A 22,880-nucleotide genomic window follows, 5' to 3' on the forward strand; every position below is an offset into this window, starting at 1 on the left:
TTTCTGAGTCCCAGGAAAACTCTCAGCAAATCACTGAACCTGGAATCAATGATATTCCTACTGTGAAGAAGAGCAAGGAACTCAGAGAGCTCAAATTATTAGTCTAATATCACACAGTTAAGAAGACTCATTGCTAGCTGTATCAGTGAGGGCCGACAGGAAACATGGCATGAGTCACTGAGGAGCGTTTAATGAATAATAAAGGTGTTCAAAACAAACCAAAAGGTGTTGCCTGAGGGCAGGGGGTTGAAGAAACCGGCAAGGAAATACGAAGCACTATCCCCAGGCTTGGAGGGGAAGGGGGAACTCAAGACATTTCTAGAAACTTCTGGATATTGCAAGAACAAGAAAACGTAGCTGAGACGGCTCACAGCAAGAACTGTGGCTTTTGTTAGGGAAAGTCAAGGGGCTTGAAGGCGCTCTCTCCTCTCGCCTTACGCTTTCTGACGTCTCCTAGGGGTCCTGTTGGCTGAACCCAACAGGAAGAAGGAGAATAAGAGGGGTAGTTGGCGCAGCCAGGGAAGTCAGCGCCCCCAAACCCCATCCTGGAGGCCCACATTTTGAGTAGAGAAGGGTTCAAAGACTGGGTCAGGAGGGGCAATCGGAGAACATGCAAGTCCCTGGCTGAGTCAATAGGTCAACAGTAGCGTTCCCAGCCGATCCCCACGCGCTGCGAAGCAACCACCGGTTGCCATGGAGACCGCGGGCAGCGCGCGGGAGCAAGTGCGCAAGCGCGCACTGAGATGCCTGCCTCGGCTCAGCGCGGTTGCTGGGGCCCAGCCGAGGCGCCCAGAGTCCTAGCGGGGGCGGAGGCTGGCGTCCCGGGCCTTTCCTCCAGAGCATCTGTGCCGGAGCTGCCCAAGCTGGCACCTGGCCAGCGGCTGCATCCCGGCGGCCTCTCCGTGGCTCGTCTGGCCGTTCAGAGGCGGGGCTGCCGTACCCTGCCAGGCGGGCCGAGAAAGGCCCCGGGGGAGGGGCTGAGCGCGGTTTTCGGCAGATTCCAGGACACGTGTGAGCACCCGGGGCCCGGTTTGGGGAGGAAGGCCCTGGGAAAGCGCGAGGCCTCTTGCAGGCCCACCGTGGAGGGGGCAGCTGAGAGCTCTGAGCCTGGCGGTGTTTATCGGCTCTCTGACCGCCCTCTCCTGTCACCTTTCAGGATTGCTGCTTAGGGTCCGCTGCAGGCGCGGTCCGCCTCGGAGACGCTTCAGCCCAGCTGGGAATCGAGCCCCGCGGTGTCCACGACCATGGCGGCGAACCTTCTGGGGGACTGGTGTCGGGGGATGGAAGCGGACATCCACAGGTCCCTGTTGGTCACTGGCATCCCAGAGGACTGTGGCCAAGCGGAAATCGAGGAGACCTTGAATGGGGTCCTCTCCCCGCTGGGCCCGTACTCCGTGCTCAACAAGATTTTTTTGAGGGAAGAAAATGCCAAAGCTGCCCTCGTTGAGGTCGGGGAGGGTGTGAATCTGAGGGCCATACCCCGGGAGTTCCCAGGAAGGGGGGGCATCTGGAGAGTGGTCTGTAGGGACCCCACCCAGGATGCTGAATTCTTAAAAAACCTGAATGAATTCCTGGACGCGGAGGAGCGCACCTTGGAGGATGTGGTGCGCCTGCTTGAACTCAGCAGGGCCCCACCTCCCCAGACCCAGAATCGGTCCCCCGAGAATTGGGCAGAAGCTTTGGGGGTGCTTCTGGGGGCTGTAGTGCAAATCATCTACTATATGGATGCCGAAATGCGCAGCCAGGAGGAAGCTAGGGCGCAAGAGCTTGCCGAGGCCCAAGCGGTAGCATCCTTGGCTTCAGCAGCAGGTAGGAAGGTCAAGAAGGAGCCAGGGAGGGCTGTAGAGAGGGGCTCTGCCTTGAAGATGGAGAACCCGGATGGCTGGAATGATCTGGCAGATGGGGGTGACGCTCTTAAACCTTTGGTTCGAAAGGTTGGAGCTCTGACTCGCTCCAGGAGAAAGAAGCAGAAAAAAACTCCCAAGCAGGAACCAGTGCCTTGGAAGAAATCCCAAGGCAGCCATTCCCACAGCTCGGCCTTCTTGAAGCATCCTGAAGCTGATGATGGTAAAAATACGGAGATGTTAGAACCTGTCAGGAACAGCAAAAAGCCATGTGTGAAGCAGGAGCGGTCGGCTTTGAAGAAGCCCCCAGTAAAATGTGCCTGGAAGCTTCCCAGCAACCTGCCTCGTGTAGCTGCAAGCTGGGGAGTTGCCTCTGAGTCAGACCAAGACGGTGGTCTGGAGGGCCCCCCGAAGAAGAAGGCCATGGGCTGGGCCTCGGCAAAGAGCCCTGCCCCCATGAGGAAGAAAAAGAAGGTGAGCTTGGGCCCTGTCTCTTATGTCCTTGTCGATTCGGAAGACCCCAAGAAGAAGCCAGAGGTTTCAAAGAAAGGGCCAGGCTCCGGCCGGGGTGCACCAGACCAGAAGGCCCCTGGGGACCTCCAGCCCCATGAGTCACCAACCTCAACCTCACAGGGTCCAGAGGCCAAGCCACAAGGCCCTCCGCATGCCTCTAGTGAGAATGACAACAGAAGTCATTTGGGTTGTGTCAACAAGTGGATGGAGGGGGAGGAGCAGCGGGGGCAGGTGGGGGCGGAGGAACCCAAGGGGGCAGAGAGTCAGGTGGTGGGTGAGGACCCCAGTGCAGAGGAGGAAGCAAGTGACCCACCAATTGAGGCCTCAGAGGCCGAGAGCCCTGACCCCGCCTCCTAGGAGCCCCCGAAGGCCCACACTTGGGGATACCTGTGGAGACAGGAGGTCAGAGCAAACCCACTCACCTATCCCTTGTTGATGAGTGTGTCTCTGTGGTATTCTCCAGTTATCTCTCCCTTCATCTGACCCATCTCCCTCAATGAGGATGGCGTGTTTGGGGTCGTGTTCGTCAGAGTGGGTGGCCTTGAGACTGGAGTTTTCTGGAGGCCTGGTTGGGAGATCAACATGTTCAAAGACTTAGGAAGTCTCAGGAAGTGAAAAATCTTTCCCGACACACCCTGCTTCTCTTGAGCTGTTCTGACTTATCCACAGAACATAGCGGGGACCATCTGCACCTGAGCAGTAGAAAGAAGACCAAGAAAGAGGCTCCAGGTCGGGAACAAAGTTGCTCTTGTTGACCTTTGATTGTTTTAGGAACTCACTTTGTAGAGATCCAACTCTCAGCGGTCAATAGTATGTAAGGTCTCAGGTGGAAGGAGTTAGGGAGGGAAGCATAGCCCTGTGCCTTTTTTCCTTGGCTGGGCTTGCTTTTTCACCTCCTCCTAGACACAGCCTCAGAGGATGGAGAGTCACGAGGTAGATTGGAAAAGTTCTAGAGCATTCACTGTGACTCACTCACAGGCTGGTTCACTGTTATGGTCGCCTATGTTTGGCCTTTCTCCCCCATTCCCTGCTTCCTTTTCTGGATGGTGAGCCAACCTCTCTCTGCAGGGCCTGGCGAGGTAAAGAGGTCCCTTATATCCTCTCTCTGCTTCAACCTTTGGGTAGGTTAAGTCAAGATCTTCCCTGCAGACTTCACTTCCTCACTCCTACTAGTTTTCCGTGTCCATCCTCCAGTTCTCTATCCAGAAGGTGGTAAGGTTCCTACGCACTTAAGCCTTGAAGTGTTTGACTTAAAGTTCTGTTAATAAAACTGGTACTTGGATTCCCATTTGGGTGAAACCCTTGCAGGAAACCCGCAGTCAAAAAAGAATGATGGGGAGGGAAGGACTCTGCCAATCCTGGGTCCCCTGACTCTTCTTCCATCCCGTGCCCCCCCCCCCCCGAAACTCTCTTTGAGGCTGAAGACCAAATCTCCCATTATAGGAAGAGACAGGAAAATATTCTTTAAAAATTGGCTGATCATTTGCACCCTCTGAATAGACCAGAATGCCTTGTCTCCCATGTGTGCAGGAGGAGAGGGAGGGCCAGGTTACCCGAGCTCAATGATTTCCAGACTGTATCCTGGGGAAGCCAAGTTGTGCTCAAAGAAGTTATCCAAATCTACTTTTTCATGTATTTATTTTTTTAAAGTGACTATTTGAATGTATCATAAGCCCAACAAGTCACACCAGAGACTATCAAAATATTACCTTGTGTTCATCAGTGTTTTGGTACAAGTATCCATTTTGTTGATTTCACCATCTAATTTGCATATAATCTAATTTTCTTGTAAATGCAGCTGATAGGAAAGGTTCCGAGTAGGAGAAGTTGGTTCCGCGAATGCCCTGTCATGAAACAAACACTCTGAAAGAAGTTTCCCTTTGTGATCCACATGTTATTGTGCTACTGTGATGCTGTGTTGTTTGATAGCAAAACGTATCAACACAGTGCACAGTAATTCATATTCTGTTAAGAATTTCGTGGTCTGTCTTATGACTTAACTTTTTTGTGATAAAGGATGTGAATAGTTATTAGATGTTGTTAGTGATTCAGCAGGTTTCTCATGACAATTCATTTCAAAATTCTGGATGAGTCTGAGAATGCAGGAAAAAAGGAAACAATTTCCGTTTGCAGCTCTTCATCTGTGTGTATCACGGTTATCCTTGGGTCTGAGCAAAACAAAACATGGGAGTGAATTGGCCTTTCAAGCTGTGGCTCTCCAGCTCCAGATTTCAAAATCAGGTCCATTAGGGCTTCATTGTGTTAACAAATTGACACCATGATTAGTAAATGTAAATGTACATGTTATCAAATAAAGTTTAGCAAACTAATTGATTGTTGAGTCTCTTATAGATGCCAGTGGCATGAACTGTTAAATTTGAAGAAAGGGTTCCCCCCACACTGAACGATACACACTGTCCTAACTCCCAGCCTAGGGCGTGTGCGTGCTAAGTTGCTTCAGTTGTATTTGACTCTTCGCAACCCCATGGACTGTAGCCCTCCAGACTCCTCTGTCCATGGGATTCTCCAGGTAAGCATACTAGAGTGGGTTGCCATGCCCTCCTCCAGGGGATCTTCCCAACCCAGGGACTGAACCCCCATCTCTCACGTCTCCTGCATTGCAGGCCAGTTCTTGACCATTAGCACCACCTGGGAAGCCCCAGCGGGAGCTCTTGTCAAACCTGGGTTCAAGCTGGAAGAATCGTCAATTTTCCACGAGAGGAAGCCATCAAGATATCTGCCCTCATTACTATATGATCTGCCACCAATGTGAACCCGCCCCCAGATCCTGGGGTTTCTAGAAGTTTCTAAGAACAGGTAACTGGTGGTGTGGATTACCTGAAAGGGAGAGTTTACTTTTAAAAGCAGCTAGAAGATGAAAACCCTCTCTTCCCCTCAGACAGAAATTGAGGTTTTTCAGTGAAAAATCGAGTTAAATTTCCTTCCGCCCAAGCCCCTCCCCTGTTAGGGACCCCTGAACCATGGTGACCACTGTACCAGAGTCACGTGATGCCCTGGAGACCAAAGGGAAGCTGGACTCTGAGGATAGGCAGCTAATTACACCCTGGAGTGCAAGCACAGAGACCCAGGTCAGAGATTAATTGGGTCCTTGCCTCCGCCCCCAGGGGGAAGCCGGATTTGGTCAAGATCTTTAAGTACCTCCCAGGAGCAGTCACTCCCTCCAGTTAGACCCAATCCACCAGGAAAGACTGGTAGTGGGGGGAATGTGACCTGAGGTGGGGGAAGACCCAGGGATGGGGCTCCGTGGGGTACAGGGGAAGTCAGGTCTCCAACGAAGCCTCTCAGACTGCCTCTTAGATGGGGCGGTGTTCTGTTTGTGGTGTACCTTGGAGCAAGGCCCGGCCAGAGGTGCCTCCAGGGAAAGGGGGGTGGTGGGTGGGCGATGCTGAGGAGCAGCTTGCATGCAGCCAGGAGGGACAGAAGGTACAGCTTGGTCATCCATCCATGATTCTGTTTAGCCAAAATTTATTGGTCATCTACCTTGAGACAGCCAGGAACAAGACAGACCCCATGGACTGCAGCACACCAGCCTTTCCTGTCCTTCGATATCTCCTGGAGTTTGCTTAAACTCGTGTCCATTGAATCAGTGATGCCATCCAACCATCTCATCCTCTGTTGCCCCCTTCTCCTCCTGCCTTCAATCTTTCCCAGCATCAGGGTCTTTTCCAATGAGTGGGCTCTTCGCATGAGGTGACCAAAGTATTGGAGCTTCAGCTTCAGCATCAGTCCTTCCAATGAATATTCAGGACTGATTTCCTCTAGGGTAGACTGCTTTGATCTCTTTGGTGTCCAAGGGACTCTCAAGAGTCTCTTCCTGCACCACAGTTCAAAACCATCAGTTCTTCAGCACTCAGCCTTCTTTACGGTCCAACTCTCACATCCGTACATGACTACTGGAAAACTGAAACTAACACAATATTGTGAATCCACTATGCTCTTTAATTTAAAAAAGAGAAAGAAATCGACCAACAAAACAGTGGGACAGAATAATGAGTCCAGAAGTAGACCTTTATTTTGAGTTAGCAGGAGAGAAGATTTTCCAAGCATAGCTAGTGTTAGGAAAACTGGACAGCCATTTGGAATAAAGGACTAAAGTTCTTTACTAAAGTAGGGTTCTCTACCTCCTGCTTTGTATGCCTTACCTTCCAGAAGGATCACAGTCATACATTTAAAAAGAAATTAATAAATGTTTACATAAAAAGAGAAGTAATTGTTCTTTAGTCACTCAGTTGTGTCTGACTCTTTTGTACAACTCCTTGAACTGTGGCCCGCCAGGCTCCTCTGTCCATGGGATTTCCCAGGTAAGAATACTGGAGTGGGTTGCCAGTCTCTTCTCCAGCGGATCTTCCCGACCCAGAGATCAAACCTACATCTCCTGCATCGTAAGCGGATTCTTTACTGCTGAGCCACCAGGGAAGCCACAATATCTACTTATTTAAACCTAAAAAAAAAAAAACGGGGAGGGAGGTGCTATTATGCTCCTCCCCATTTTTATAGATGAGGGAACATCATCTAGAGGTCAATAACCAGGCTAAGTTCACTCCACTGGCAAATGACACAGCCCAGGTTTGGAGCCTGGGCTTCCAAGATAGGCTGTTATCCAAGATACCACCCTGCTTCCCCGCCTCTCCCATGCATGATTAAAATAAGTGCAAAGTCAAACAGTCATTCAATCTCATCATTCACATAGCAACTGGGCAATAATGCAAAAGTTTAGGGGTGCCCAGTGCTGGAGAGAGTTTGGGGGAGCAGGCTACTAACTATTCCTTGTTTTTTTGTTTTTTAAGAGAGTGGCACGATGCATTCAAAGTGCCGAAAGGGAAAAACCTGCAACTTAGCAGACTTTACCCAAGTGTTCTTAATAGGCATGGAAATCGGTACATCCTCCTGAGAGTGACATGGTTCTGGCCATCAAAGTTTAAAATACACTCTTCAAACTGTGCTGAGGGATGCCAGGGCTGCTGATTATAGCGCTCTTGTAAAAGGGAGGTGGAAACTGGAAATAGTCTTCCAAAGGTTTATGCACCACCATCGAAAAGAACACTGTGTGGTTGTCAGGATAAAATGGATCTCTGAGCGCTGTCAGGCCATATTTCTTAAATCTTTTTTTTGAAAGGTAGGTGTATCATGCGTGTTCAGCTGGATGCATTTTCACAAATGGAACCCACCTGTGCAGCCCCCTAAATGCCTAAGGCTCCCTCCACCAAACTCTATTCCGCGCCCTGCCCATCCCCCGCCCATCCCCTTCCCCATCCAGCTTGCAGAAATAAGTTTCATCCAAGCCATATTATTCAGTGAACAAACCGTGCTGCCGAAAAAAGATGCATTAGGATCTCTTTTGCTGAATATTTTATAAGAAGGAATAAACAAACATTATTATGTTAATAAATGCATAGAAATATACTTGTTTTAGGAAGGTACAGGTACATATATATTTTATAGTGATTACCCTTAAAATGGGAGTGGGGCTTCCCCAATGCCTCAGCAGGTAATAAATCCACCTGCAATGCAAGAGACACAGGATATGTGGGTTCAACTCCTGGGTGGAGAAGATCCCCTGGAGGAGGAAATGGCAACCTACTCCACTATTCTTTCCCAGAAAATTTCATGAACAGAGGAGCCTGGCGGATTATAGTCCATAGGATCGAAAGAGTCGGATACGACTGAGTGACTAAGCTTGCATGCTCACCCTTAGAGCTTGGGACTGGGTGGAGGCCAGCTGAAGGCCAGGTGAAGAGGGTATAAGGGGGGCTTTTCAGCTGTCCATACTTTATTTTGGCTGCCTGTACTTTGTCAGTTTCTAACCATGCACTCATATTGGTGTTTTGTTTGTTTGTTTGCACCTGCAGCTTTCAGGATCTTAGATCCCCAATCGGGGATCAAACCCATGCCACCTGCAGTGTAAGCTCGGGGGTCTTAACCACTAGGCTACCAAGGAAGTCCCATATTGGGTGTTTCTTTAAGTAGTCAATATTCAGTCATAAAATGGTGTGAAGTGCTGACATATGCTACATGTGGCTGAACCTCACTTCAGGAGACCTCGGTTCGATTCCTGTGTCAGGAAAATCCCCTGGAGAAGGGATAGGCTACACCTCAGTATTCTTGGTCTTCCCTTATGGCTCAGCCGGTAAAGAATCTGCCTGCAATGCAGGAGACCTGGGTTCAATCCCTGGGTTGGGAAGATCCCCTGGAGAAGGGAAAGTAAAAGAAGTCAGGCACAAAAGGCCACATATTATGTGATTCTATTTATATTAATGTTCAGAACTGGGAAATCGGTAGAGACAGAAAGTAGATAGTGGTCATCAGGGCTGCAGGGAGGACCAACAGATTTCCCCTAAGACTGTCACACCTCTACTGCTTAATGAGTTCAGGGTTTCCTTTTGGGGCAATGAAAATATTCTGGGTCTAGATAGAGGTGGTGGTTTCCGCAAATTGTGATTACTAAATGCCACTGAACTGGACACTTTAAAATGGTTAATTTTATGTCACGTGAATTTCAATGCTATTTTTAAAAAATTGTAGTAAAAGAAGCCTGGATCATGGACCTTTTCAGGGGGAGGTGGTACTATAGATATTCTCCTTTATACTTTTCCCTATATTAAAAAAGCCACAAGGGACTTCTTTGGCAGTCCAGTGGTTAAGACTCCACCCTTCCAATGCAGAGGGCACGGGTTCCCTCCCTGGTCAGGGAAGTAAGATCCCATATGCCTCGGGGTGAAGCCCCTCACCCCCTAAAAAAAGCCACGGAGCCAAATGCCCTCTCTGGCTGCCTTGTAAATGAGCCATGCTGCAGATCTTGGAAGAAAGCTTTTGCTGTCCTCTTTCGATGTGCATTTGAGTTTTTTTTTCATCAACGTGTTTTCAGTTGGAAAGTTTTTAAGCTTCCCAAGGGTCAGTTTTTAAAATTCCAGCCTGGGCTCTTCTATTCTTGCAAAACTGGAAAAGCAAGAGGGTTTGCAGAGAGTACAAGTCTGGTCACGCTCAAGTAAAGTAAAGCCGTGGGGCCCCCACCTCAGTGGGAACGGTGTGGAACATTGGTCAATGTGTAGCTAATGTCAGCGATTAAGGCCTGCTCTCATGCTCCAGGCTTGTTCTGGGTGTTTCCCCCGTGACTTTCACACTTTGATAAGAAATGTGAGCACTTACAGAACGTTCAAGGGCAAAGCTCTGAAGCAAAAATTTCCCTCCCACTGTTTTTCCATGATTCCTACACCCTTAACTGAAGCATTTCCTATGTGGGCAGGCTGGCTGTTTTTAAAACTGTCAACGTGTAGAAATAGGGAGGGAGACATCCAAAATAAACACGCAGAAAAAAGAGGTATGTCAATCGTGCAAGAGGCCTGGCTGCAGGACTATGTATCTGATAAATATTAAACTGTATGATGAGCCTGCAATAATTAGAATAGTTCAGTACAGAATGAACAGACAGAGCGACCCCAATCTACAAAGAGTGCAGTATAGGTGGAGTTTCAAACTGGCGTGGGAAAGAGGAATTATGCAGAAAGTGGTCTTGGGGTAATAGGTAACTGGGGAAAAACCGCTCACTCCTGATAGCAAAATAAATTCCAAACAGATCAAATGTAGAAAATAAAATTGCAAAAGTTGCAGAGGGAAAGTTGGTTGGATCATTGATCATCTTGAAGGGGAGGAAGTTTTCCTTTTTTAAAATTGTTTTATTTTAATCTTTTAAATGAAGTAGAGTTAACAATGTTGTGTTAATTTCTGCTGTACAGTAAAGCCATTCAGCTTTATATATATATATATATATATATATTCTTTTTTACTGTTCTTTTCCATCATGGTTTATCAGAGGATACTGAATATAGTTCTCTGTGCTATACAGTAGGACCTTGTTGTTTATCCAGTCCATAAATAATAGCTTACGTTTTCAAACCCCACCCTACGACTCCATTCCTCCCCGAGGCCCCTCTCCTCTGGCAATAACAAGTCTGAGTCTATTTCATAGACAGGTTAATTTGTCATATTTTAGATTCCACATATAAGTGATATCATATGGTATTTGTCTTTCTCTTTCCAACTCATTTCACTTAGTATGAGCACCTCTAGTTCCATCCATGTTGCTGCAAGTGGCATTATTTTATCCTTTTTTATGGCTGAGTAGTATTCCATTATGTATGTCTTCTTGAACCATTCATCTGTCAGTGGACACTTAGGTGGATTCTGTGTCTTGGCTATTGGAAACAGTGCTGCTGGGAACACTGGGGTGCATGTATCTTTTAGAATTAGAGTTTTCTCCAGATATGTGTCCAGTAGTGGGATTGCTGGGTCATACAGTAATTGTATTTTCAGTTTTCTGAGGAACCTCCATACCGCTCTCCACAGTGGCTGCACCAGTTTACATTCCCACAAACCACGTAGGAGGGTTCCCTTTTTTCCACATCATCTGGAAGGGAGGAAGATTGTCAAAGCTGAGTGGACTTGCAAAGTGCAAAGATCTTATTAAATGTCGGCACCCCAGAGACCCAGCGAGGGGCTTGAGTCTCCTGTAACCCAAAACCATCAAAGAAAGCCTGCTTCTTCACCACTGTGACTAACAGAAAAGTTAAAGTTTCTACGTGAGGAAAAAAGTAACTAAAAAAAAAAGTAACATAAAGTCAAAAGGTAGTGACAAATTGGGGAAGAATAGAGATTCCATGCTTCCCTTTACAAATCGGTCATTAAATGACCTTTAAGAAATTAAAGAAAGAAACATTAAGAGAAAGAAGAACAGTTGAGAAAAATTGGCAAGAACCTCGAATTGGAAGTTTACGGATAAACAAGTGTCCACAGTAAACACATAAAGAGGTTCAACATCACACTCAAAGAAAGAAGTGCATGCTTGATCAGTCGTGTCGGCCTCTTTGCGACCCCACGGACTACAGCCCGCCAGGCTTCCCCGTCCATGGGATTTCTCAGGCAAGAGTGCTGGAGTGGGTTGCCCTTCCTTCTTCCAGGGGATCTTCCGGACCCAGGGATGGAACCTGCGCCTCTTGAGTCTCCTGGAGTAGCAGGCGGATTGCTTACCACTGCGCCACCTGGGAAGCCCAGCTAAAGAAACAGTCATGAGATAAGGATGGACTGAGATAGGTTGACCCGAGAGATCAATGGAATAGAGCCAAGGGTCTAGAAAACAACCAGGACATTTCTTTGTCCATGTATCTGACTGACAAATGTTCAAAAGTTGTGTAACAGCCAGCGCTGGCCAGGATGTGATGAAACAGTGTCACTCACTGTTATTGGGAGTGTGAACTGGTTTAAAGGCCATTTGGCCACAGCTGCCAAATGTGCAAAATGACTTTTGTTTGGGGTCCCAGGGGACCTGCTGCTAGCAGTTTTCTCCTGCAACGTAGTCTTAAACGTGTCCCGTGGTAACTCCTTCAAGGGGGCTTCCCCGGTAGCTCAGACAGTGAAGAACCCACCTACAATGCGGGAGACCTTGCTTCAGTCCCTGGGTCAGGAAGATCCCCTGGAGGAAGGCACGGAAACCCACTCCAGTATTCTTGCCTGGGGCGTCCCATGGACAGAGGAGCCTGGCGGGTTACAGCCGGAGGGGTCACAAAGAGTCGGACACAACTGAGCGACTAACCTTTTCACTTCCTACAAACTTTTTAAGCATCACATTGGGTCATTTTCTCACAGAGTTTCACCTCCCCCAAAACAGCCTGGAACTGGGACTGGTTCATGCAGGTGAGGAAACTGCAGGTGTTAAGGAAGACCTGGTGGAAAGAAGGTTCCAGAACCTGTGTATAAAGCCACAACCGGGTGTAGACAACTGTGAGTTCTGCCAGCGTCACACATTGGCCCACTGGAAAAGTCCTCGTCTTCACATAGTAGACAATGGCACTGACCTCGAACACACAGAATCCATCACACCCTCAAAGGGTGGAACCTTGCAGGCAGGAAGTTTATGGAGAAATTTGGGGGTGTGGTTGGTTGGACCAAAATGGAATTGGGGTGATGTGGGGAGCACACAAAACTGAGCCCCACTGTACTGAGCAATCGGGTTTTTAGAATACAGTAAGATCCCTATATACGAACCTTCAAGTTGCAGACTTTCAAAGACGTGTGTCCCAACGTGTGTCCCATCAACATCAGGCGTGTGTGAAATCGCATCTTCCCCTCCGTCTCCTGTTGCTGACGACCCTTCAGCCCTACCATCTCCCGCCTCCCCTCCCTTCTCCAGTCAGTAACTCTTCTTGCTTCTTCAGTCAATGCTAGCAACCTGTTTGCCTGCTATTGTCCTGTACTATTGTACTTTTCAAGGTACTTACTGTAAGATTAAAAATGTTTTATTGTTGTGCTTGTTTTTTATGCATTATTTGTGTGAAAGTATTGTAAACCTATTATAGCACTACACGGTAGATGGTGTTAGTTGAGTACCTGGACTATCTTTGTTGGGCTTATGAACTCGATCTCAGATTGGAACTTGTTCATATGTAGGGGATTTACTGTATGTGTCCAGGGTCCCAGCTGTCATGGTGATTCCTCAGAGAAAGGCGACACTGTACTTAAAAAAAAAAAAAGTGAAATTATCCCCAAACCACATTTACAGATATTGCTAAGTTAACCAGATTTTTCTGCTGTTATTGGCAGCATTTCCTACCATTTTATGGACAAATATTTGCACTTCTTATAAAGTCTCTTTGTCTTGGAAGGTGTATGCCTGTGGATGCTGGTTAGTTTTTAAACACTTTTGGTCTGGGCAGGTCCGTGCCTGCAAAACTCCACCAACTATTTCTACAAAGCACATGCCTTGTCACGCTCAACTCCGTGACAAGTAAACCTCAGGCACTGCCGTCCTGGAGAAGGTTCCAATCCCTGAGTAATAATTGTATAAGAACCAGTGAATGTGTAACACCTGACTCGTGATCGCATGCTGTGGGGGACATGAGCTGGGTGCCTCCCCATGACTTTGACATTCAGGCTAAGCAATGTGAATAGCTGAGATTCTTATTGACTCTAAAATGAAAGCTCCCCACTGTTCACCTCCTGAAAATTGACATGTGCTTGCTAGATAAACTGTCGAAAATTGTTACCATACAAGAGTAACAGATAGGTTTTGAAGAAGCAAAATGCATGGCGGAGGCAAGATTAAGCCCTATCAGATAATAAAATGCGTCATCAGTGGGTAATCATCCTAACCACTTGGGGCCCACAAGTACCAGATTTTCAGTTTTGAATAAGGCAGTGTTGTGATTCGGCAGGCAAGATAAAAAACACATGTCCAAACCTTTCTTTGGAGACTGAGGGGATAAAAGCTAGATTTCTGTGTTCCTTTCACTGAAATCCAGATGGATCCAAAATTGAAAGGCAAACCAGGAAGCCATCAAGCACTCCACAAAAAAAAAAAAAAAAAAAAATGGTGAATCAAAACATGCACTTAAAACAAAACCAAACATACACTTAGAAGTTGGAGGAATCTCTTTCTAAGCAGAAAAACAGAACTCAGAAACTATGAGGAGCAAACTTGATACATTTGAGTTCTAAAGCTTGGATAGGATCAAAGAATCAGGAAGTCTAAAAAGTTGACTGACAGACTGAATGCATAGATTGGAAATCATTCCATCGAAGTGTTTTTTCTTCCTTCCTCCACTTCCAAAACTTATTCATTGTTTCTCTCTTTCTTTCTTTCTTTAACATTTTCATGTTGTTAAATGAGCTGGTCTCAACTTACTTTTCAACAATGTCCCAGCTCTGGTAACAATTTTCTTTGGTGTTGTTGTTAACAATTTTTAAACAACTGTCCGTTCTAATCTCTTATACAAATCCAGAAGGATTCAAAGCGGTGTGGTGGGGGAATTTTTTTTTTTTAAATTTCTGATCAAATTGTGAAACTTTTGTCATTTCTAATATTGGTAACGCAGATCCAGAAGGAGTCAAAGTGGTGCAGTGGGGTGAGTTTTTTTGTTTTTTGTTTTAGTTTCTGAGCAGAATTGTGAAACTTGTCATTTCTTACCACAAATGAGAAACTCATGAGCGAAATACTCTGAACTTGCCAACCTGAAGCCGTCTAGAATAGAAAACCATTGTGCTCAAACTTGTTGCCTAGGCATTTGTTACCAAGTTCTTAGGTCACAAGGCCGAATAAATCCTTAGCAGATGCTCTTGTCGGTTTTTGGAGCCTGAGGAATGTGAGAGGTGGCAGCTGCTGGATTAAACAATCTCACAGGCACGGGTTGCGTTTTATTCAGTGACAGATTTACAAGAGCAAGCAGAGATGCAGAAAAAGGAAGAGGGAAAAAAAAAAGAAAAGAAAAGAGAATCACTGTGGCTGCTGCCAATAATATGGTCTTGGCTTCCAACATATTTTATTTTTAGGTTGTGGTGGTTTGGTTTTGTTTAATAAGGAACCATATAAAGAAGAAAATGAGAAATGACCCATTAACCCACTGCTGAAATAGCCCCTGTGGGCATTTAAAAATAAGGTAAGCACAGTGTCAGACATTCAAGCAGTGCAAAATTGAAAATAGAAAGCACCCACCCCATCACCCTTCTCCTCTGCCTCCCCCAAAGCCAACGACCATAACACATTCTCATTTTTCCTTCTAAAAGAGAAGAAATGCTTATGAATATCTCAGCACATCTCTCTCTAAGTGTGTGGGCCTGTGTGTGCTGGTGTGTATGTACATGTGTCTATGTCCATACGTCGTATGTACATGTGTATAAGTGTATGTATATTTTTATGTGTATATAGATGCATATGTATTTATGTGTATTCATACGCATATACATGGTTGGGTATATATACATGTATATGTGTGCATATGTATTCAATTGTATGCATTTATGTTGGTGTGATACGTGTGTGTGTGTGTGTGTGTGTGTGTGTGTGTGTGTGTGTGTGTGTGGTAACAGCAGAAGTAGCCAGACAACCATCTTCGTGTACGCTTATATATCACACAGGATCTCTTAAGAAATATTAGCAGTTCCACTTTCCAGATGGACCCAGAATCCATCTACTTTTTTTTTACATTTATTTATTTACTTGTTTACTTAGGCTGTGTTGAGTCTTTGTGACTCCAAGGCTCCAGAGCACGCAGGCTCAGTAGTTGCAGCACGTGGACTGTAGTTGTGGAGCACCGGCTTGGTTCTCCCTCGGTATGTAGGATCTTGGGGCTTCCCAGGTGGCGCTAATGGTAAAGAACCCGCCTGCCAATGTAAGAGACATTAACAGACCCAGGCTCCATCCCTGCATCTGGAAGATCCCCTGGAGGTGGGCATGACAACCTACTCCAGTATTCTTGCCTGGAGAATGCCATGGACAGAGGAGCCTGGCGGGCTACAGTCCAGAGGGTCGCACAGAGTTGGACGTGACTGAAGCGATTTAGCATGCACGCAGGTGTAGAATCTTAGTTCCCCGACCAGGAAATGAACTCAAGTCCCCTGCATTGGAAGGTGGATTCTTAACCAATGGACCATCAGGGAAGTCCCTTTAACTTTTTATTATTATAATTAGAGTAATACTGAGAGTGCCAGTAGTTTCATCGCATGCATGCCTGCTCAGTTGCTCAGTCGTGTCCTACTTTTTTGTGACCTCATGGACTGTAACCCACCAGGCTCCTCTGTCCATGGGATTTCCCAGGCAAAAATACTGGAGTGGGTTGCCATTTCTTTCTCCCTAGGGGATCTTCCCAACCCAGGGATGGAACCCAAGTCTCCCGAATTGTCAGGCAAATTATCTACTGCTGAGCCACCTGGGAATTAAATGGACATCGGTGCATTGCAAATAACAGAACCACAGTTCAAACTGCCTTAAATAAAATAACATTGTCTTATAAAGGGACTTTTCGGTTTCCCTGATAGCTCAGTTGGTAAAGAATCCACCTGAAATGCAGGAGACCCTGGTTCAATTCCTGGGTTGGGAAGGGATAGGCTACCCACTCCAGTATTCTTGGGCTTCCTTCATGGCTCAGCTGGTAAAGTATCCACCTGCAACTCGGGATACCTGGGTTGGGAAGATCCCCTGGAGAAGGGAAAGTCTATCCACTCCAGTATTCTGGCCTAGAGAATTCCATGGGCTGTATAGTCCATGGGGTCATAAACAGTTGGACATGACGGAGTGATTTTCACTAGAAAGGGATTTTTCTGGCTAACATAATTCAAGGATAGTTTGATTTCATGCATGGCAGAATCCACGCACTGAGCAATGGCCTCACAGAATCGGTCTCCCTCTGTCTCTAGAGTTTTTTTGGGTGTTAGCTGTATTCACAGCACAGTTCCAGCAACTCTGGGCTTCTGTCCTCCCAGATTCATCCAGGGGAAAGAGAAAAAAGAGACCCCTCTCTGAGCCACTCTAGGAAAAGTCCCAGGTTGAGTTGTTCCTGACTGAGTGGGTCATGTGCTGACCCTGGGACCAGATATAGAGTTCATGCCATAGGAATAACAGGGAAGAGATGGTGAGAGGCATGATTTCCTGAGGAACATGAAGGTAGTGGTTCTAAAACAGATGCTAGCTAGACCAACATCTCATTTCACCACATCATCATCATTATATTATCTGTAATTGTGTTTTATATTATTGTTTTAGGATTATGCAGCATGACAGAGATTCCTAGTAGTTCTGCAAACCCAGTTCCTTCTTTTGTTGTGCACACCTCTGGAAGACACTTTCCTAGCCTCCTTTGCATTTAAGTGTGACCACATAACTAAGTTCTAAGCCACAGGACATGAATGGAAGAGAATTTAAACCTCCTGCCCATGATTTTCTAAATCTGTTCCTCTTTCAAGCCAGCTGGAACAGAGATGACCCCCAGAACCTAAGAAGCCAAAAGTTGAACATGGGGGAGCCAGAAGGTGAAAGGAACTCAGGTTCTTGGAGTTCCTTGAACACCTTGAGGAAAATCACCTGCAATGAAGAACAACCATGACTTTACCTGAGCAAGAATAAATTCCTAACATTGTGTGAGTCATTAGACATTTTGGGGTTTGTTTGTTATAGCAGCTGTTACCCTGACTGACTGATACAACAGGAGGAATAAAGTTTATGGTTTCCCCACGTGAAGTCTACCTCATAGAAAGGTACATATTCCTTTCCCAGCTCTGGACCTACAAGTCACAGGTAGATTCTGGTGTAAAATTCATAGAGTCTCTTTCCAGGGAAGACTGATAGCAAACATTTCCCCTATGTATTGACTGCACCGAGTTAAGAGGCTTTATTTATTAGGCTATTTTAGTCTAGAGGCTTAGGATTCTGTTTTTTAATTTTTAATTGGAGGATAATTGCTTTATAGTGTTATGTTGGTTTCTGCCATACAACGAAGTGAATCAGCCGTAAGTATACCTATTTTCCCTCTTTCTTAAGTCTCCCTCCCACCCCAGGCTTCTGTTTTTAAAAAGCTGAATTGGCTCTTGGAAACACGATGTGGGCAGAGCAGGGTGGTTTTATTGTTTGTTGGCACCTTTAGGACAACTGGGAACCTAAGTGGTTCTGTCTCTCACTCTGTCCTTTCTGCATGTCTCTGCCTGTTGGCTTTATCTTTTGAATCTGAGACCAATTTTTGTTTTTCAGGAGAAGCTCCTGGCACATTCTAAGTTCACATTCCCCAAATTCTTTTTTCCAAAGAAGAATTGAGGCTGTCTCTCTCTGGTCTTAAGGTCTGAGAGCTCGCCCCCTCCTGTACTTCTGTCTGAGCACCTCCAACAACTGTCTGGGTAATGCTGAGTTTCAGCCCATGACTCTCTGGGCCAGTTTCTCTTCAGTAAAGAATGTGTTCGATGGCAAATACTAGGACATGATGATATCAATAAATAGGTACTTATTTTTCTCACATAACACAAAATCTGGAAGAAGGTAGTTTCATGTGTTGGTCCAATAACATCTGGTGTCCCAGGTTCTTGGTCTTTCTGCCTCAGCATCCCTTAGAGTATTGATTTTCATGATCATGACTCTTGCCTCATGACCACAGAATGGCTGCCACAACTCTGACCATCACATCTACAATCAAGGTAGGAAGATCCTTGTTATCAGGGACACAAAGGTTTACCAGAAGCTCCCCAGCTGACTTCTGCTTTCACCTCTTTGGCCATAATGATGTCACGTGACTGTGAGTAGAAGTCAAGAATGCTGGAAAAATGAGTCCCTGACTTTCAGCCTCAAAACCAGAGGTGGGTAGTGAAGAAAGGGGCAGGGAACAATTGTTGGGTTACCATAGTAACCACTGGAGTCCAGTGTCATGACTGTGATGAATAAGGTAGTGTGAGAGAAGGAAACAGAAGGTTCTGTGAAGGGTAAGGATGATTCTTCTCTCTGGGGACTAGGATTTACAGCCTGGGGGACAATCCATGGTAAGCTGTGACTCTGAAATCTTCTGTGACAAGGGAGAAATAACAGCAGCAACAATAATAGTGCAACAGTAATTATTAGAGTCTAACATATGTGCCAGGCACCTGCTCTACAAACACAGCCTCGTTTATTGCTCCAACAAACCCTATTATTATTCCTGTGATTGTAGCTTAACTGGGATCACAGATTTACTCTTGGTCCTCGCAGTGTGTTCCCCACTCAGCAGCCAGAAGGAATCTTTAAAACTGAAGTCAGATTATATCTCTCTTTAGCTCACTCCCAATAAAAGCCAGAATCCTTGGGACTTCCCTGGTGGTCCAGTGGTTAAGACTTTGCACTTTCAAGGCAGGGGACATAGGTTTGATCCCTGGTTGGGGAACTAAGAGCCCACATGCCACAGCCAAAAGATTTTTTTTAAAGCTGGAGACCTTGCCTTGGACCCAAAACCTCAGACAATCTGCGTTTCCTCCACCTGCCATCTCTCTGGCCCTATTTCCCCCTACTTCTCACTGCCAGCCACACTAGCCTTGTTGCTTTTTTCTCTTGAAAACTCCAGGCATGCTCCTACCCCAGGGCCTTTGTACTTGCTAAAACCTTCTGCCGAGATTCTTTCCTGATTTCCACAAGACTTGTTCTCTCATCTCTTTCCGGTCTCTACTGAAATGTCCCTTTCTCCACAAAGGTTCCCTGACGCAGTCCCCAGCTCTGTCAAGCCCCTTTCTTGATTTGTTAGCTAACCGGCCCTTACCACCATCTTATCGCCCATAGAGTTTATTCATTTCTTTTGTTCTTTCTCCTTCTCTAGAATGGAGATGGTCCCTGTTGGTCCAGTGGCTAAGATTCCACGTTCCCAATGCAGGGGAACCAGGGGTCACGACTAAAAACCCTGCATGCAGCAACAAAGATCCTGTGTGTTGCAACTAAGACCTGGTGCACCTGAATAAACATATAAAGGCTTCCCTGGTGGCTCAGACGGTAAAGAACCCGCCTGCAATGCAGGAGACCTGGGTTTGATCCCTGGGTCAGGAAGGTCCCCTGGAAAAGAGAATGGCTACCCACTCTAGTATTGTTGCCTGGAGAATCCCATGGACAGAGGACCCTGGTGGGCTACAGTCCATATGGTCGCCAAGAGTTGGACACAACTGAAGCACCTTAGCACATAGCACACACACACACACACACACACACACACACACACACACACACACATACATATATACTTAAATGTTTATTTTAAAAAAACCTTTCATTACAATGCTGTGATGACTCAGTTATCCCCAATTTACAGACTGAGAAAAAATTGAGGTCCTAGGAGATGAAGAAACTTGCTCTACCAAGTTTCTGCTATGGTAGTAAATTACTGTAAATTCATTCAAAGGACTGATGCTGAAGCTAAAGCTCCAATACTTTGGCCACCTGATGCAAAGAGCCAGCTCATTGGAAAAGACCCTGATGCTGGGAAAGATTGAAGGCAAAAGGAGAAGGAAGAAGGTGGCAGAGAATGAGACGGTTAGGCAGCATCAACAATTCAATGGACATGAATTTGAGCAAACTCCAGGAGTCAGCAGAGGACAGAGGAGCCTGGCATCCTATAGTCCATGGGGTAGCAAAGTGTCAGACACCATAGCCACTGAACAACAACAATAACAATAAATCACCACAATCTCAGCAGCTTAACACAGCACACATTCATTGTCTTAAGTCCTGGAGGTGAGAAGTCTGTGCAGGTCAGCAGGGCCGCTTTCCTTATGGAGCTCTGGGCACCAATCACTTTCCTGCCTTTTCTAGTGTTCAGGGGCCGCCTGCACTCCTTGACCCAGGCCCTTTGTTGCATCACTTGGAACTTGGCTTCCCTCCTTCTCTGCCTCTGACCCTCCTGCCTCGAATGTTCTCGATTCTGTTGGGTCTCCACCCAGATAATCCAGGTTCCTCTCTGCATCTCAAGATCCTTAACTTGGTCACATCTATGAAGTCCTTTGCCACAGGAAGTGACACGCTTGCAGGATCAGCAGAGCAACTGGCGTTGGGGGACATTATTCAGCCCTCCACAGAGCCTCAAGTTACATCCAGAAACTTGGATGCAATTTGCAGCGCTGACATTCAAACTCCCATCTGGCTGACTCCAGAGTCCCGGGCCTATCTTACTCGCCAGAACCGTGGGCGGGGACCCGCCACAGCCCCACCCCCACTCCTGTCCGCCCCCCCCCCCCCATCCCCACCCCTACCCAGTCCCGGGGGTTCAAAGCGAAGCTTCCAAATTCTGGGCCCCGCGTTCCCTCCGTTCCCTCCGTCCCCACAGCTCCCCACCCCCAGCCAGTGCGCTCCGCTCCTGGAGCGGAACTTGTTTCCTTTGGACCTCAGCCTGTGGACACCCTTCCAGGCCCTTCCCTCGCCCTCGGCCTGGGGACGTGCTGGTTCAGAGCTCCGCTCCAACGGCACCAGGTGGGCGGGTTGGAAGGAGCCAGACGGCGCCAGGTTCCAAGGCCAAGAGCGCAGGGAGGATTTGCAGATGGGCTGGGGCCTGGGGAAAGGCCCCCCCACCCCCGAGCCTGCTCCTCGTCCAAATGCCATGGCCTGCCACGAGGCAGGGAGAGCTCCCACAGCCAGCTTCCCCAATTTCACAGAAAACCCAGGACCACAAACCTCAGACGCATAACCCTCCTGTTTTTCTAGAAAGTTTTCCTCTCCAAGACTGTGGCTGGTGATTCTCCGCTGTCCTCGAACCTCCAAGTGCCCCCACCGAGCCCGAATCCCCAGCTGCTGAGCGCGTATCTTCCTTTATTAAGAACAGAGGCGAGACAGGCAGAGGTGTTATGGGATAGGGTTTGAGTCCGGATTCTGCAGCCTAACTGCTCAACTCTGGGAAGACTTGCCTCTTAACCGGCTGTGTGACCCTGGGGAAGACACTTCCCCTCTTTGGGCCTCAGTGTTCTCGTCTGCAAGATGGGGATGAAATTATAACCATATCTTTCTCTGAGGATTTTTTCTGCAAATAAAACGAGTCATATTTGCAAATTGCTTAGGACAGGGTCTGCTGTGTGAGCACTATATAAATTTTTATTTAAAAATAAAATAAAATTAAAATTTGCCTCTTTAGATTCTCAGCCTGAAATTCACCTTTCCCAACATATACTTGCCTTTCTCTTCTGTTCTTGGAGGAAATGGCCACACTTCCACCAAAAGCCAGTCCCTTCTCTGCAATGGGGTCCCCGTCTCCCCTACTCGGGGAAGGTTCCATCTCGCGCTAACCTGTTTAACAATCTCTCTTGCATCATTTCTTGTTTTTTTAGACTCCCTTCCTGACCCCCACCTCCAGCTACCACCTCTCCTTTCCTTAAAAAAAAAAAAATTGGCATGCCCGGAAACACGTGAGATCTTAGCTGCCTGACCAAGGATCGAACCTGCCCCCTTCAAAGTATAAGTGCAGTGTCTTAGCCACTGGACTGCCAGGAAGTCCCTCTCCTGTTTTAAACACCTTCAAAGAACCACCATCCTTAGGTTTGGACAAATACACCTTTCATTCACTCTTCCAGTCCTCTGTAGCTGATTCCTCTCTCCACTTCTCAAACGGGGCGACTCTTACCAAGGTGCAAGGGCTTCCATTGTGTAAAGTCAACAAAACAGCTGCTTCTCTGCCCTTATCTGGCTGTCCTCCCCTTCCCCAAAATCCTCTCTGCTCTGTGCTGGTTAAATTCTTACTTTGAAATAATTTCAAGCTTACAGTTGAGATGCAAACCGGGACTAAGAACTGCCTCCCTGTAATTTTCTGCCATGTATAAATCATCATTCCCTCTCTCGCTCTTTCTCCCCAGCCCTCCCTTTTTCTTCCTTTTAGGAGATGTGTCCCTCCCCTCAAAATGATATATGGAAGTCTTGAAGTCATAATCCCCAGTCGCTCAGAATGTGAACTTATTTGGAAACAGTGGTTGCAGACAGAATCAGTTGAGATGGAGTCTTACTGGAGTAGAACGGACTCCGAATCCCATGTGACTGGTGTCCTGGAAGAAGACAGTCCTGTGCACCAAGACCGAGGCACACGTGACAGAGGGAGAAAGGGGAGTTGTGCAGCTGTAAGCCAAAGAAAGCCAAGGCTTGTCAGCAAACCACCGGAAGCAGACTTCCTGGTGGTCCAGTGGTTAAGAGTCTGCCTTCCAATGCAGGGGGTGCAGGTTCAGTCCTTGGTTGGGGAACTAAGATCCACTGGCCGGCAGCGTGCATGT

At 46.9% G+C, this 22,880-nt stretch overlaps 1 protein-coding gene across 1 annotated transcript; it reads left to right on the forward strand.

Annotated features, from left to right (window-relative positions):
• The first annotated feature begins 756 nt into the window (after positions 1 to 756).
• PNMA8A (PNMA family member 8A) lies at positions 757 to 4,678 on the forward strand. Its single transcript, XM_065920658.1, has 2 exons — positions 757 to 1,011; positions 1,157 to 4,678. The coding sequence occupies exon 2, from the start codon at positions 1,245 to 1,247 to the stop codon at positions 2,712 to 2,714; it is 1,470 nt and encodes a 489-aa protein (XP_065776730.1). The 5' UTR covers positions 757 to 1,011; positions 1,157 to 1,244; the 3' UTR covers positions 2,715 to 4,678.
• Positions 4,679 to 22,880: the final 18,202 nt, after the last annotated feature.

The sequence above is a fragment of the Muntiacus reevesi genome, chromosome 2 (assembly GCF_963930625.1).
Source record: "Muntiacus reevesi chromosome 2, mMunRee1.1, whole genome shotgun sequence".
Classification (NCBI taxonomy): Eukaryota; Metazoa; Chordata; class Mammalia; order Artiodactyla; family Cervidae; genus Muntiacus; species Muntiacus reevesi.